Raw genomic sequence first — 14,051 nt, forward strand, 5'->3', positions numbered from 1 at the left:
GCAATTTAAGAATTGCACATACAGTATATTGAATTGCAAACCGCAAAGAGTCTAAAGGGCCTTTTTTGAAAAATTCAACAAATTGTGTACTTTAGGCAAAATGCATACTTTAAAATTGTTAATTTTCTTATTCTCGAAACAATCAGATAAAATAAAAACCCACGATTTTGAGAGATAAACACTGTATTGTCCCATAGAAATGCAAGAGTAAGTTTGATTGTGTAATGAATGAAATTTTACTAATCAGAGAATTGTCACCATTTCTAAATGTCCAATCAGATTCAATCCGTGCAACTATTTGCGGTCATTGCATAACTTTTTCTGATAGTTTATCCTTTTCATTTTTGAACTTGAAAATGGTGTCACGATGACTCCGAAACGTCGTTTGACTTAATCGTTTAATTTAACATCCATGTTATTAAAAGGTAAAAACGCGAGATAAATTGTTTCCTAAGATTTACCGTATGCAAAATAGACCCTTAAGAAAGTTAAAAAAAATATTATTTGTAATTTCTTTGGTCACTAAACAGTAAAGCAGCTGTAGTTACCATACAAGAGTGGTAGTGATACTAACAACTGAACTTTATACTAGGTTGTGGATATAGACTAACACTAGAACATTTTAAAGCCTCTTTCCAATTCCTTATCGACGTAGTACTCTCATACAAGGTTAAGATTGCGAGGAGGCTGGTTTCTGTCACTCTTCCACGCCCTTTTTGTCATTATTTTCTTAAATTAGTGGCGGTAAAACCCGTATTTTGCAGACCAGATGTATACCGCCTTTAGTCCGTAACCTCGGTGACAGGTTTTAAAATATAAAATTTATCTGGATTCGTTACAAAACAATGTCGCAAATTTTTCACTTCTTTTGTCAATTTCTTTTACGTTTTAGTAGGTCAGAAAATATCTTGCTCTTTATTACAGTGTAAAGTGTAACCATAATGGCAAGATAAATACGCTATAAATCTAAGTCGCCAGCAACACAGCCTTGTCAAAACTGCTCTCTCCCGGAGTATTACAAAAAAACAGCATATACTACTGTATAAGTCATTTATTTAACCAACATCTAAGTTTTACCTTAATTATAATGAAATTCTCTAGTAATGTGGTTGTATTCATTTGGTAGGAGTACAAAACGCAAATGCTACAGTGCACAGAACATAAAAACTAACTTACCTAAAATGGAAAAAAGATCCGACGAATAGTTGGAAATTCATCAATTTGACATATTATAATCTTAGTAAAATTTAAAATTCTACTTTTCCTTCAAAACTGACTAAAAAAAATTTCTTCCATTAATTACAATAAATTAAAAATGTGTAGCACAGGCAATCTGTGGAAAATTAAGGTAAAGAAATAATGACATAACAATTGAAACTGGTAGAAATTGCTTAGGGTTGCTTAGTCCCTTAAGTTTATAGAACAAAACAAAAATCTAATCTACGTGCTTCTTGAATAAAGTATACAACTGGCACGTCTGATTTGCTTGTTGTCGTATGAATATGAAACGATGTTTTGGTCTGGGGAATTTCCTTTCTTAAAATACTTATTCTAACCGATTTTGAAACCAAAAAAATTACAGCTGTCACTAACTAATAGCTTTTACACAGCTGAGCCGCTCGTTAACATCAATCTTACAATTATTTAGACTTTTACTGTCAGAGTGAATATACAAAAAATAAGATGATGCACTAGCAACTTGTCGATCCTAGAACATCAAATCTTCGACATTCTCGTAGAGTTTCTTGTCGTAATCTTTCAGGTTGACGAATCTCTGTCAAAAAGAAGAGTCAAATCACGAAATGATTTCTGATAAAGAGCAATTACACTGCACCGGGTGTTTAAGTATAAATGGGAATAGAGTCAAACTCCGTTAATTGGTAGTTTTCATCAATGTTACAAAATCTGTAAAACATCAGAAAAATATCGTGTTATAAAGCAGGCAGAAAGAAATACTTTGTCTACTTATAGCTTTTTAACGTTTTCATAACTAAATTGTCACGAAAAAAAATTGAGAAAAATAGAGTATTTAGTACGCAGCTGCCATGTTTGTGTTCCTCTTCGGGGCACCAATATGGCGGCCACGGAGTTAGTACTCGAAAGATCTTTAGATATATTTTCTAAGTCATAATCACGTCTGAAAATTGATAGATGTTGTAAAAATATCCACTTTTGTGACAGTTTAAAAACACGTTCATTCGGGCGTCACAAATTAAATTTAAAAATCCTTTATCTCCAAAAAAGCCTTAATTCATAACAACATTTGCATAGAGGTCAATCTTATGTCTAGTATGCGTGAGAAGAATAGCTTTGGAGAATCAACACTTTTGATTTTAATATTTTAATGATGTCAGATAAAAACTACCAAAACTATCCATAGGGGAGGAATGGTACAAAGCAAGTTCATGTAAATGTCACATCACTCTTAATGCCTTTTATTGGCGTACAAAGAAATACAAACGAAGAACTAAACGTCTTCGACCTCTTCTACAGGATTTAATTAATCTAATTTTTTAAATCTTAGATAACTGAAAAAGATCGCTGTTTATGACGTGTCTTAATTATTTTGCAACAAATCGTTCGTTAGCACAATTTGTTCCAGAAATGTTCTTGTTCTGTGGTTTTTAGTTCGATGTCACGCTTAAAGGACCGGGAAGCATTTTACGTTTTGGACCGAATAGACGATAAAACGTAATTCACGATAAATGTTTCTAGATTAAATTTTAAAACAATCCAGGTCAAAGTCAAATTGAAATTTCTTTCTTGAGAACAAAGAATTTTTTCAATCCACTTATGATTTGAAATGAATATATGAAATTTATATATTTGTTCTGTGGATATACATTTTAAGCAAATGAAAGATCCTCGCAGTAATGTACTCAACTAAGTACATTACATAACTGAGTAAATTACTGCGAGGATCCTTTATTTGCTTAAGGGGGCTCGATGCAGTTTTTCTTAGCCCTAAGGTGGTCGTTTTGAAATTGAAAATTATGTAGGAAGCCAATGTTCGATTTTTGCCAAAATACACTATAATGATCAAATATGACCAAAGTTTTATTTTTTACTGGTCATTAAGTCACAAAGGTTACCATAACAACGATTGTCGTTTTCTTTTGTTTTCAAACTAACTTGATTTTCTCGAAATCTAGATTGACTCTTGGTACTTTCATGATAATTTTCATTTTAAAAACAACCACCCTAGCGCTAAAATAACTACATCGAGCCTCCTTAAAACCTCTTATGATTGTTGCTTTTTTTTCCTGTTTACTTTACCTGGTGCTGGTTCTCCATTTCCTTTAATTCGTCTCTGAGATTTTCAAACGTTGGACGATCATCAGGATCTTCTCGCCAGCAGTCTTGCATAATCTTGTAACTGCAAATTCAAAGTGTCCTGTTATCATGCATGTGAAAATTATTACAATAAAAAACTCGCAAAGGTCAAATAAATTAATCACGAAGCAAGACGGAAGACTTATCCATCAAAGCTATGATGAAAGCTTTTCAATTTGGTAAATATTGTTATTTAAGTCGTTCTTTAATTTAATTCCATTGAGAAAATACATTTTTAGCCTTATCAGCTTTAAACTACCACATTCAAAATGGCGGTCCCAAATCGAAGCACACATAATTATCAAGTACGCGAAAAAAGTGCATACTATACATTAAAGACGGCATAAGATGCGAATCACAAAAGTACTTACAGGGCTTCATCCACGTGGCTTGGTTTAGGCATCCTGTAACCACGTCGTAGTAAATCTGCCATTTTTCGGCTGTCTGTTCGCGGGTAAGGCGAGCCACCTAAATTGAGACAGCGTGGTAGTGTGAGGCTATTACATGAATTCTTACCATAATCGTCGTATGTAACAAAGCCTGAGAGGACCACCTAAGTCGAATACATGTACAGTTCACGATATTAAAGAAGAAGAACAATCTGTAAATTTTAAGTTCTTCTCACTTAACACATTAACTAACCTATGGTGAAGATCTCGTAGATTACAACTCCAAAACTCCACCTGTGTTTTTTAAAAAGAAACAAAAGCATCAAAAGAAGATCAGTTATGCATTCAAAGCCGTTAGTCAAGCCTCTAGTTGTATAATAGCGACCTTTAGCTTTAGGTTTGACTACGAGTACGAGATGAAGTACGATTATGACTTTTGGAATTTAGACACATGACTAACACATAAATAAACGTTAGGGATAAGATTGGTGTGCTAACGGAATAAAGGAGGCACACGAGTTTGGTTTGAAAACTCGTATTCGTACTCACTCTCCAACTCGTACTGAACCTCGTACTCGTCGCTAATTTCTAACTGACTTCAAAATGGATTTCGATCCATATCTATCCACTGAGTTTATAGTTTATTTTTCCATTGCTACTCACACGTCACTTTTTGTTGTATATCGTCCAAATAAGAGTGCTTCATAAGCGGTCCATTTCACGGGGAGTCGTCCCTTCAAAGACAAAACAAGTACAAGAGGAAGTTGTGAGTACATTCGTAAGAGTGAAAGACGCGAAGCACCTCAAAAATTCATGACCGCAAAAGCTGCACGTAACAGAAACCTTCGATTTTCTTTCGTAGATGTTTTCCTGTTCCACGTCCCTAGCCATTCCAAAGTCGGTAACTTTACAGGTTTCTCGTTCTCCAACCAAGACGTTACGAGCGGCAAGGTCGCGATGAATAATCTATCAAACAAAATTATTAATCAATTTTTCATAGTTTAAATAAAGCTCACGAATATAGCTGTCTTGCTTAACAATTCTTATATAAATTGGAAAATGGTTTCAGATTCTGGCGTGCAGTGGCACCCTTCTACGCTGAACAATAATGCTCATAAGATGCTGGCACATTTACTCTGATGGCGATCAAAATGTTACCTTCATTCGAATTTCCTACGTGCATCAGATAATTAGCCTGATTAAAAGGATATATACATTTGAAAACTAGTAGAGATGCGAGGTTAATATCAGTGTGTTTGTGCGATCTTATACAATGTTAACACGAAGGGACAGCTTCACACTGATTTCATTCATTCGTCCCACATCCAACGTGGCCCACGCCACGCTATCTTAGATTGGATAATTAACAATCATTCCACGAGCGCGCGTTGGATATGATAGCCGACTTGGTGCTACGCGTCTCGTTGGCCATAACAATCTCATATCCAACCAGCGCGAGTGGAATAATTGTTTTATTAAAAACTCCCCAAAATTGCAATATTTGAGCTTCCCAGCTGTTTTTGTTGACGCGTATCGGCTGCCATATTTGTGGTCAATGGTATATGAACTCGTATACCATTGCCTTTTAACCAATCAAAACGCGGGAATCGCAATATACCATTGCTTGTTTTTAATAAGGAAAACTAGTATATACTCAAACAGTGGATAGGGTTTTTGGTGCGCGCTGATTGGCTATTCAAACTCCGAATATCCTTTGCTATTCACCTCCGAGCGACGCTCGTGACAAAACTGTAATCGTTGCAAGAATAAATTAGTCAAACATCATTCTTTTTATCCACCACTAGACACCTCCACTTCGGCGAAAAGTGGATAACTGTTCATGCGCTTTCCGTTACAGTCTTGTAGAAGACATATTTCATACCGAAACGAGTAGTGGTCGTCCATCGTTTTTATTCTACTGATGAAAATTTTGTACGTGAACGGAAATTTCGACGCGGTACAACGACCAGGGTAAACTCACACCGGTATGGCTCGTTCTCGTTTGACATTTTGTGTTCGTATCATTTATAAATAAATAAATACAGTGCATGTTGACACCACAAAAAAAGATGTTTGGGGTACATGATTCCCATAGCACATTAATGGAATATGCAAGAAAAAACATCTCTGTCTACTGCGATACGAAATCAAACTCACATTTCTTGAGGACAAATAACGCATGCCATCGGCTACTTGCCAGGAAAACTTAACTAACTGCTGGGAGGTGAGACTTGTCTGCGGCTTGATGTCTGGGTCTTTGAAATATGTGTCATTTAACCCACGGCTCTTTCTCAGGTAACCAAGGAGATCCCCATACGGAACATATTCAATTATAACAAGCAATGGATCTATGAAGTCAAAAATGTCAAGTTAATACACCGCGCATCGATACACAGTTCAAAATATACGCAGAAAAGGGTATACGCGTGACGTAACGAATCCATTGTTTCCGGAGTCAGATCAAAACATTCGAGTCACGTGACAAAGCGACTCGAGCTCAACAAAATCAAAATGGCGGACGATGCGGTGGCAGCTCGAATCTTAGTGTGTCGTACACTGGCGTTTGTTGGCTGGGATATACTACAGAAATAGAGTTCTTAACCCTATTTGTATTGCAAAAATGGGAATTTCGACCGTGCTGATCGTTTCAAAGATCAGTTTGATGAATCGAAACGCATACGAATCGATCTCATAAACGAAGGGTTTTCCAAGATTCTTCATTGAGCATAGACTTGCCACAAGTCGAGTGCACTGGCTGTACTCGAGTTATACAGAAGAATAAGAAATAAGTGGACACGTAGGTTTGGTGGTTATTTTCCTCACTGAAAACTCTATATTCTTGTGTTCAGTACAGACTATTCGTAGCTCAAGCTTGAAGTTTCTGCACTGACGAAAAAGAAAGCTTTTTATATTTGCTAAAACAGATACCAGAGAGATATTTTGCTAAGCTTACACAATGCTGTTGTGGTTTGATCATTCTTGCTGAAGAAAGGCCTTTTTCCGTGCAAATTAGAAGTTAGAGTGTTTATTTTGTTACAAGCTTACATATCTGTAATTATTAATTACATCGAATTCTATCGATGTCAAATTGTTGCAATTATAAATTTAGCGTCATTGCATCCGTATTTTTATGGGTTTTTCTATCTAATTTTTTAACGTAATTTGTGTTGTAAATTGTCACTAAAAAACCTGCTGGAGTGGTGTTAAATGAGTTCCCCTGGTTTACGAGTCTTAGTCAATAATTCAGAACAAGGAGATTCTTACACAAAGTACGTTATTTATCTTTTATCATGGTGTGCACGATGTGTAAAAATTGATTTAAAAACACTATACTTTGGTTACAGCAAGTTTCACTTCAATTTGATTGTTGTTAGTTCCACTCTAGTTTCCTTGTGGCTACATCCGGCTTCAGTTTGCTTGTTTAATTGCGGTTATTAGTTTATTTCAGTTTATTTGATTGTGGGTTGTTCTTCTCTGGTACAATGCTATTTTGGCTAGCTTTAATTTGTTTGCGAGGGCAGCACTATAATTATTGGAGTAAAGAAATAAAAGGCACAGTGCTAAATGATTCACTCTGTTGTTATGGAACTTAATTTCTTCTTGGGCATGACAGTCTAGCCCCCTTATCTTTCTTCACCCAGGGGTATAAATGGGTTGTGATGGTCTAGCATCCTATCCAAGGGAGAAGCAGAAATACTCCTAGGGCCTGATTACATTAGCCGGGTTGGCTTGGTTTGCCGAGATGACTTTCAGCCCGTTTTTAGGGCGAATGATCAGAGCACGAATCGTACCTCTACATTCTATTTAGAAGGAGGAGAATTGATTTTTTCGTCGGATATTGTGCTCGGAAGAGAAATTTAATGCTGGCCCATTGAGCTTGGCTGGCGTGGTGAACGGGATTACATGGAAAATTATCAGCCCCGCATCGCGATACCGGGATCCTGGTGTCATGCACTTTGCATGACACCAGGCTTTACCCCATCACCCTTCTTGCAGCCAAGAAGGAAATTTTTCCTTTCCACTTTACCATGATTCTCAAATAGAAATAGAAGAGAACTTTGCTCGCAGAATTAAGTTATGGTGACAAAACAACAAATACAAGCTGGCAAAATTAATGTGTACAACTTTATTCTTTTTAATAATTTGCCTTCTTGATTGAGGAAAGCACCTGAAAAAAGATAAAAAGGAGACATTTCTCAGCTTTTCAGAAGTACAAATATTTATTTGTATCAATATGCATCATATACACTGGTGATCGACCCACTGGTACCAGGATCACCTCCTTAGCATATTCATATTAGTATATAGCAGGCTTATTTACCAGTACCACAAATCATCATCATCAACAAACTGTATATTTCCAATCACATTTATAAATATATTTTTTTAGGAAATGAATTTATTGGTACAGCTTAAAACGAAAGGAAAGAGATAGTGAGGAAAATTTCTGCAATAATCCCCCATATTCACGATTATTGTACTAATCGCTTCGGCAAAGTGAAGTCTTTCCGGGAGTCTTTTCAGATGATAAAGCCACAAATTATCCATGCTGATAATAGATTTTGCCTGCGAAAGTACATTTCTATCTGAGTCAAAGCAAAAGAGATAACCATTGTCGCGAAGAGCTTAAGGTTAAACACTACACAAATACACAAATACTTCGAGCGTGAGTGCAAGCGGCGCACTCGCAATGAACACTCGATTTTCAAAAAAAGTCTACCATAAACTGGAATGGTCTACCACGTGGAGACTTCGCACAAAGAAGTATAACAAGTCAGCGAATTCGGGAAAATTGTTCATTTCCCTGACAAAATTGTGTGAGGATCAAAAAGTCAAGTAAAACACACACTTACCGTGACATCTGGTCCAAAATGGCGGACACGCCGCTTCGGAGAACAATCTTCAAATCGCAAAAACTCGCTTCGTATCTCACCTCTCCTTCCAAAAGTCGGCCATGTTGTTTGAATACCTGTCCACTACCACATCAGCATTTTCAATTGCCCGGATGTAGAGGACAATAGCCACAAAAAGACTGGTTCGGCACCCACGTATTTTTCGCGGAATATTTTTGGCGATTTTTTCGTATTTTCTCTGAGAACAATGGTTTCGTGACGTCACGCGTATACCCTTTTTTGCGTATATTCTGGACTGATACAATCGCAGCTCAGAAGATTTGAAAAAGAACAAGGATTTCATTCATTTGAGAATAATTACCTTATTTGATAATGATACAAATTTTAAACAACACTGTTAAATCTACATAAAGCATGTGAATATTTTAACCCTTGGACTTACATGCAACTTCACACCCCTAGTGGAAGATGGGAAAAATGTATAGAGGCCCCCTAAGGTTATTTTGCACTGGTAAGAACTTGAAGTTCTTAGGTAGCTCTACAATACTTTTTAATGGCCTAGACGTCATTGGACGTCATTATAGCCGCCATCTTTGATTTTTAATATTTTCTAAGAAAATAGTTAAATATGGTTCCTTCCTTCTTCCTTCCTTCCTTACCTACCTACTTACTAACTGTAGCTTAATATAATTAAGTAAGAAAATAACGGAAATTGATTCCTCGCGAAGCGAGAGCCGAAGGCCGAGCGTAGCGGGGTGTATAATTTTGTCCCTCAAAGGGCTCAGGCGGGATGAAATCTCGTGTGGAGTTTACGGTCATATTTGTGAACTTGGTGTCTGGCGGAAATGACGTCACACGGCCGCGCGCTGGTGGCCTAATGGAGCGTCGAACTTCAAATCAGATCTTCGGGACTGAGGGCGGGGGTTCCAATCCGGCTAAGGTTTTTTCTTTTTCTTTTTCTTTTTTTTTTGTGGGTTCGAATCCTGAGCCTTTCATTTTTATCTTTTTTCTTTTCGGATTAAAATAACACTGATTTCCACATAATACTCCTTCAACAGGCTATAAACTCAGGCTATAAACCTTTCATGGCCATCAGGGGCGCGCGGGCGGAGGGTTCGAATCCTCCTGCCGTTCGTTCTTCTTTTTTAATGCCCTGAAATAAATGTCCAAAATGCGAATATCCAATAATTTGTCGATGATTTTGAAAATAGCCTGCGCTTCCCAACGCTTTATACCTCTTTACGAACCAGAAAGAGCCGCCATTTTCAAAGCGGAGTAGACCCTGGGAACGAGGGTGTCGCGGCCAAGTCCGTTACTAGGCAACAATAACAAATCACCGGTTAAAACCGGTTATCACTCCTTATTTATAACACCCCCCCTCCCTCCCCAACCCAGAGCTTCGCGAGGCCCTGCGAGTCACGTATTACTAGTACAAAATATAAATGTAAAATTAAACAAGTTGTACAATTCTGCATTAAAAAAAAAACTGGAAAAAAGGAATTTTGTCCAAAATGATGATTCTTTTGTCAACTTAAATAAATCGTCACTTCTTTCAACTCCCTTCTGGATGGTATGCTAGTCCATTGCAGGGCTCCCGTCATTCGTCGGTACATTTTTATAGTCGACCTGGTTGGAAAAAAGCACTACGGGACTAGTGTTCGATTATTGTGCATTAATGTTAACTTTATAAAAGACACAAGCGTTGTTATTTCATTTACCAGATTCAGTGACGCAGCCGAGTAGTGTAATGACGTGAGGATGAGGTTTAAGTTTCTTCATCACTTCAAGTTCTGACAACAAATCTTTTCTTTCTGACTCAGTAGCGTTGTCTGCAGTGTAAAAGTTTATTGGAAAAAAAATTAAAAAAATTAACCAGAATTAGCCAGATTTTCATGACGTTGAAAGAACCATTGTAAAAGCTATTCAGAACGGCCGGTCATAATAAATCTAACATATTTAATCTATAAAAATATTGAAGATCCGATACCAGGATTCATTGTAAGAAGATAAAAAGCGTTCTCTGGTAAAATATTTTAAAAATTATTAGCTTTCGACAGCCAGACTGCTGTCTTCGACGGATAAAAATAAAGTGATAAAATGGACCTAAAAATTTGAATATGACTAGCGAATCGCATAAATTAAAAAGTTAAAAGTATGTGTAAAAGAATGTTAAACGGAATGCTAAAAGTGTATAAATTACTGTTTGTTTAAAAGAATGTTATATTGTCCTGGCAGAGGGCACGAATTGTTGTCGGCCTCGACCGTTTTTGCCGTGTGCCACGATTCAAGTGTCTTTCTAATGCGATTGTTGCCCTTGTCAATTATCTCCGCGTTTTCAAAGTCGATGGCGTGATCAAGAGTCCAGGCATGTTTTGCTACATTGGAGCCTTTAGCGCATTGTTTAGTATTCCTGATATGTTCTTTTCGCCGTGTGCTAAACGATCTTTTTGGTCCATTTTATCACTTCATTTTTATCCGTCGAAGACAGCAGTCTGGCTGTCGAAAGCTAATAATTTTTAAAATATTTTACCAGAGAACGCTTTTTATCTTCTTACAATGAATCCTGGTATCGGATCTTCAATATTTTTATGTATCCGCCAAGAGGCCGGGCAGAAAGCCCTCTCCCTTGCTCGTCGTTTGGAAAAGACCACCTTCAAACTCGAAGCACACCACCGCCATCTTCATTTCACTCATAAAGCACTCGAGAACCAACTGATCCCAAAGTCGCTGAGATTCAAGCCGCCGGGCGCTCAACCAATCTTCAAGCGTATTATGGATCGCGCCAGCAAGCACTGCATGCGTGCTAGGATTTCCATCTGCCACAACCAAATCAAGTCATCGAACGCGACCATTGACACCATTAAACAGGAGCTTTCTTCATTGATTGACAACTCTACCCTTTCCTCCTTAACACAATTCTTGCAAAGGAGAGCTTATTCCGTACGGAACAACATCAATGCCAGACACGACAAGAAGATCGACAACTTAAAGACCTCTCACAACTTGCCAACTGACCTTATAAACAAAAACAACTGGGTCGTCAATCTGTCCAAGAAACCACTTCAACCTGCCGAGCGCTCGCTCTTGGAAAAAGGACCGAAGTTCGCTCCAACACCGTCTAAAATTCCATACAAAGACTTTGTAGCGGAAGTCGAAGCTGCTATTACCCGTCTACCTGATGAATCTAAAGATCAAATACGAACTTCAACGGCTGCGATCCTCCAGAGGGCTTCCTTGCCAAACAACAACAACATTACTAAGGAAGAAAAGAAAGCTCTACATGACATAAAGAAAGACAGTTCCAGAGTCATCATGAAAGCCGATAAAGGAAATTGTTTCGTGGTTATGGATAGAGATGAATATGACAACAAAATGGAATCTCTCCTCGCGGATCGAAACGCTTACGAGCTTATCACGAGATCCCCTTTCAGCCGAATTGAACGTGAACTCAATGCCATACTCTTGATGATCTACTGATGGTATACCACCTGCCATCCGCGGTTCTATCAAACATCACAAAGAGGGACACCCTCTCAGACCCATCGTAACATGCATCGGCTCTGCTCTTTATAACACTTCAAGATTTCTCACCAACATCCTAACGCCTATCCAAAATCGTAATGGCTTTTCAGTCCCTAACTCACAAAACTTTTCCCGTGATATAGCTGACATCAACATCCTAGATGACGAAACTATGGTCTCCTTTGACGTGGTTTCGTTATTCACCGCTATTCCTGTGGAAAAAGCTTGCAACTACATCAGAAAGAAATTAGAAGATGATTCTTCTCTCCATTCCAGGAGCAGTCTAGACATTGATGACATAATTTGTTTATTAAACTTTGTGCTGTCCAACAATTAATTCATTTACAACGACAACATCTACAAACAAATCCACGGCTGTGCCATGGGTAGTCCTGTGAGCCCCGTAGTAGCCAACTTATGTATGGAGAAAATTGAAGAAACAGCAATCAATTCAACCCCTGTTCCACCCAAAATCTGGAAACGCTATGTTGACGACAGTTTTTGTGTCATCAAGAAGAATGCTGTTGCTTCCTTCCATGATTCTCTGAACTCTATCGACCCGCATATTTCCTTCACCATTGAGCACGAATCTAATGGCCAGTTGTCATTCCTCGACACTCTTATTTCTCGCGACAATAATAAGCTCAACATTGATGTCTACCGGAAGCCCACACACACGGATAGATACCTTGACTTTCGCTCACATCATGACAGAGATCACAAAATCAGCACTGCAGCGACACTTCTGCATAGAGCTCTAAAACTACCAAACTCGGAATCTGGAAAAGCCCGTGAAATTGATCGCATTAGCATCGCGTTACAATCTAATGGCTACCCACCAAAAGTCACAGCTGATATCATAAGAAAGAAATCTTCGAACCCCCCAACACCTTCACCTGAAGAACTGGTTGGGATGTTCTTCAGTTGGGCTGATCCAATGAATAGTCAGAGTTTCGCGGTCCTTCCTTACATCAAAGGCATTACCGAACCTCTTACAAGAATTCTCAAAAGTCACGATATCCGAGTAACCAACAAACCAATCAAGACACTACAACAAGAGTTCCCTGTTCCCAAGTTTCGACCTCCGGTCGACGACCAGTGTAATGTTGTTTACAAAATCCCTTGTGCGTCTTGTCCCTGGAGTTACATCGGCGAGACAAAAAGATCGTTTAGCACACGGCGAAAAGAACATATCAGGAATACTAAACAATGCGCTAAAGGCTCCAATGTAGCAAAACATGCCTGGACTCTTGATCACGCCATCGACTTTGAAAACGCGGAGATAATTGACAAGGGCAACAATCGCATTAGAAAGACACTTGAATCGTGGCACACGGCAAAAACGGTCGAGGCCGACAACAATTCGTGCCCTCTGCCAGGACAATATAACATTCTTTTAAACAAACAGTAATTTATACACTTTTAGCATTCCGTTTAACATTCTTTTACACATACTTTTAACTTTTTAATTTATGCGATTCGCTAGTCATATTCAAATTTTTAGGTCCATTTTATCACTTCATTTTTATCCGTCGAAGACATCAGTCTGGCTGTCGAAAGCTAATAATTTTTAAAATATTTTACCAGAGAACGCTTTTTATCTTCTTATATTTAATCTAAGCAAATCGATACAAAGTTTTCAAAAGTTAAACTACCACGCATAAAAATCGATATAAAGAAAGTGATGTAATGTAAACTAGGGCTAGAAAGCTATGTATGAAATATCTCAAACAGTGTCTCATTACGTTTCTAAACACCGAGAAAAAAGTTCAATATACAACGCTTAGCGAAGTGTTGTTTATCTTCTCAATCGAAACTAAAACTACGAAGGAAACGGAGAAAAAAAGCGTTAAAAATGTTTATGTAAAAAAATATTGAGATACGATTTTCGTCCTTTTCAATATGTTCCCAGCTGATCTAAAATTAATGTAATGTACCTTGTAGCATTTTGATG

At 37.8% G+C, this 14,051-nt stretch overlaps 2 protein-coding genes and 1 long non-coding RNA gene across 3 annotated transcripts; 1 reads left to right on the forward strand and 2 right to left on the reverse strand.

Annotated features, from left to right (window-relative positions):
- Window positions 1-1,370: 1,370 nt before the first annotated feature.
- Window positions 1,371-14,049, reverse strand: LOC144629557 (tyrosine kinase receptor Cad96Ca-like). The gene is made up of 9 exons (XM_078487795.1): window positions 14,035-14,049; window positions 10,294-10,404; window positions 5,880-6,070; window positions 4,566-4,688; window positions 4,386-4,456; window positions 3,976-4,016; window positions 3,705-3,801; window positions 3,277-3,376; window positions 1,371-1,774 (listed from the first exon to the last, which is right to left on the reverse strand). The coding sequence occupies exons 1-9, from the start codon at window positions 14,042-14,044 to the stop codon at window positions 1,709-1,711; spliced, it is 810 nt and encodes a 269-aa protein (XP_078343921.1). The 5' UTR covers window positions 14,045-14,049; the 3' UTR covers window positions 1,371-1,708.
- On the reverse strand, window positions 7,830-8,870 carry LOC144629409 (uncharacterized). Its single transcript, XR_013566368.1, has 2 exons — window positions 8,576-8,870; window positions 7,830-7,890 (listed from the first exon to the last, which is right to left on the reverse strand). It is a non-coding gene; the product is annotated as an uncharacterized LOC144629409 (long non-coding RNA).
- LOC144630811 (uncharacterized) lies at window positions 12,178-13,747 on the forward strand. The gene is made up of 2 exons (XM_078489175.1): window positions 12,178-13,197; window positions 13,719-13,747. The coding sequence occupies exons 1-2, from the start codon at window positions 12,480-12,482 to the stop codon at window positions 13,745-13,747; spliced, it is 747 nt and encodes a 248-aa protein (XP_078345301.1). The 5' UTR covers window positions 12,178-12,479.
- Window positions 14,050-14,051: the final 2 nt, after the last annotated feature.

This window comes from Oculina patagonica, chromosome 11 (genome assembly GCF_052425735.1).
Source record: "Oculina patagonica isolate OP01 chromosome 11, crgOcupat, whole genome shotgun sequence".
In the NCBI taxonomy this organism is placed as follows: Eukaryota; Metazoa; Cnidaria; class Anthozoa; order Scleractinia; family Oculinidae; genus Oculina; species Oculina patagonica.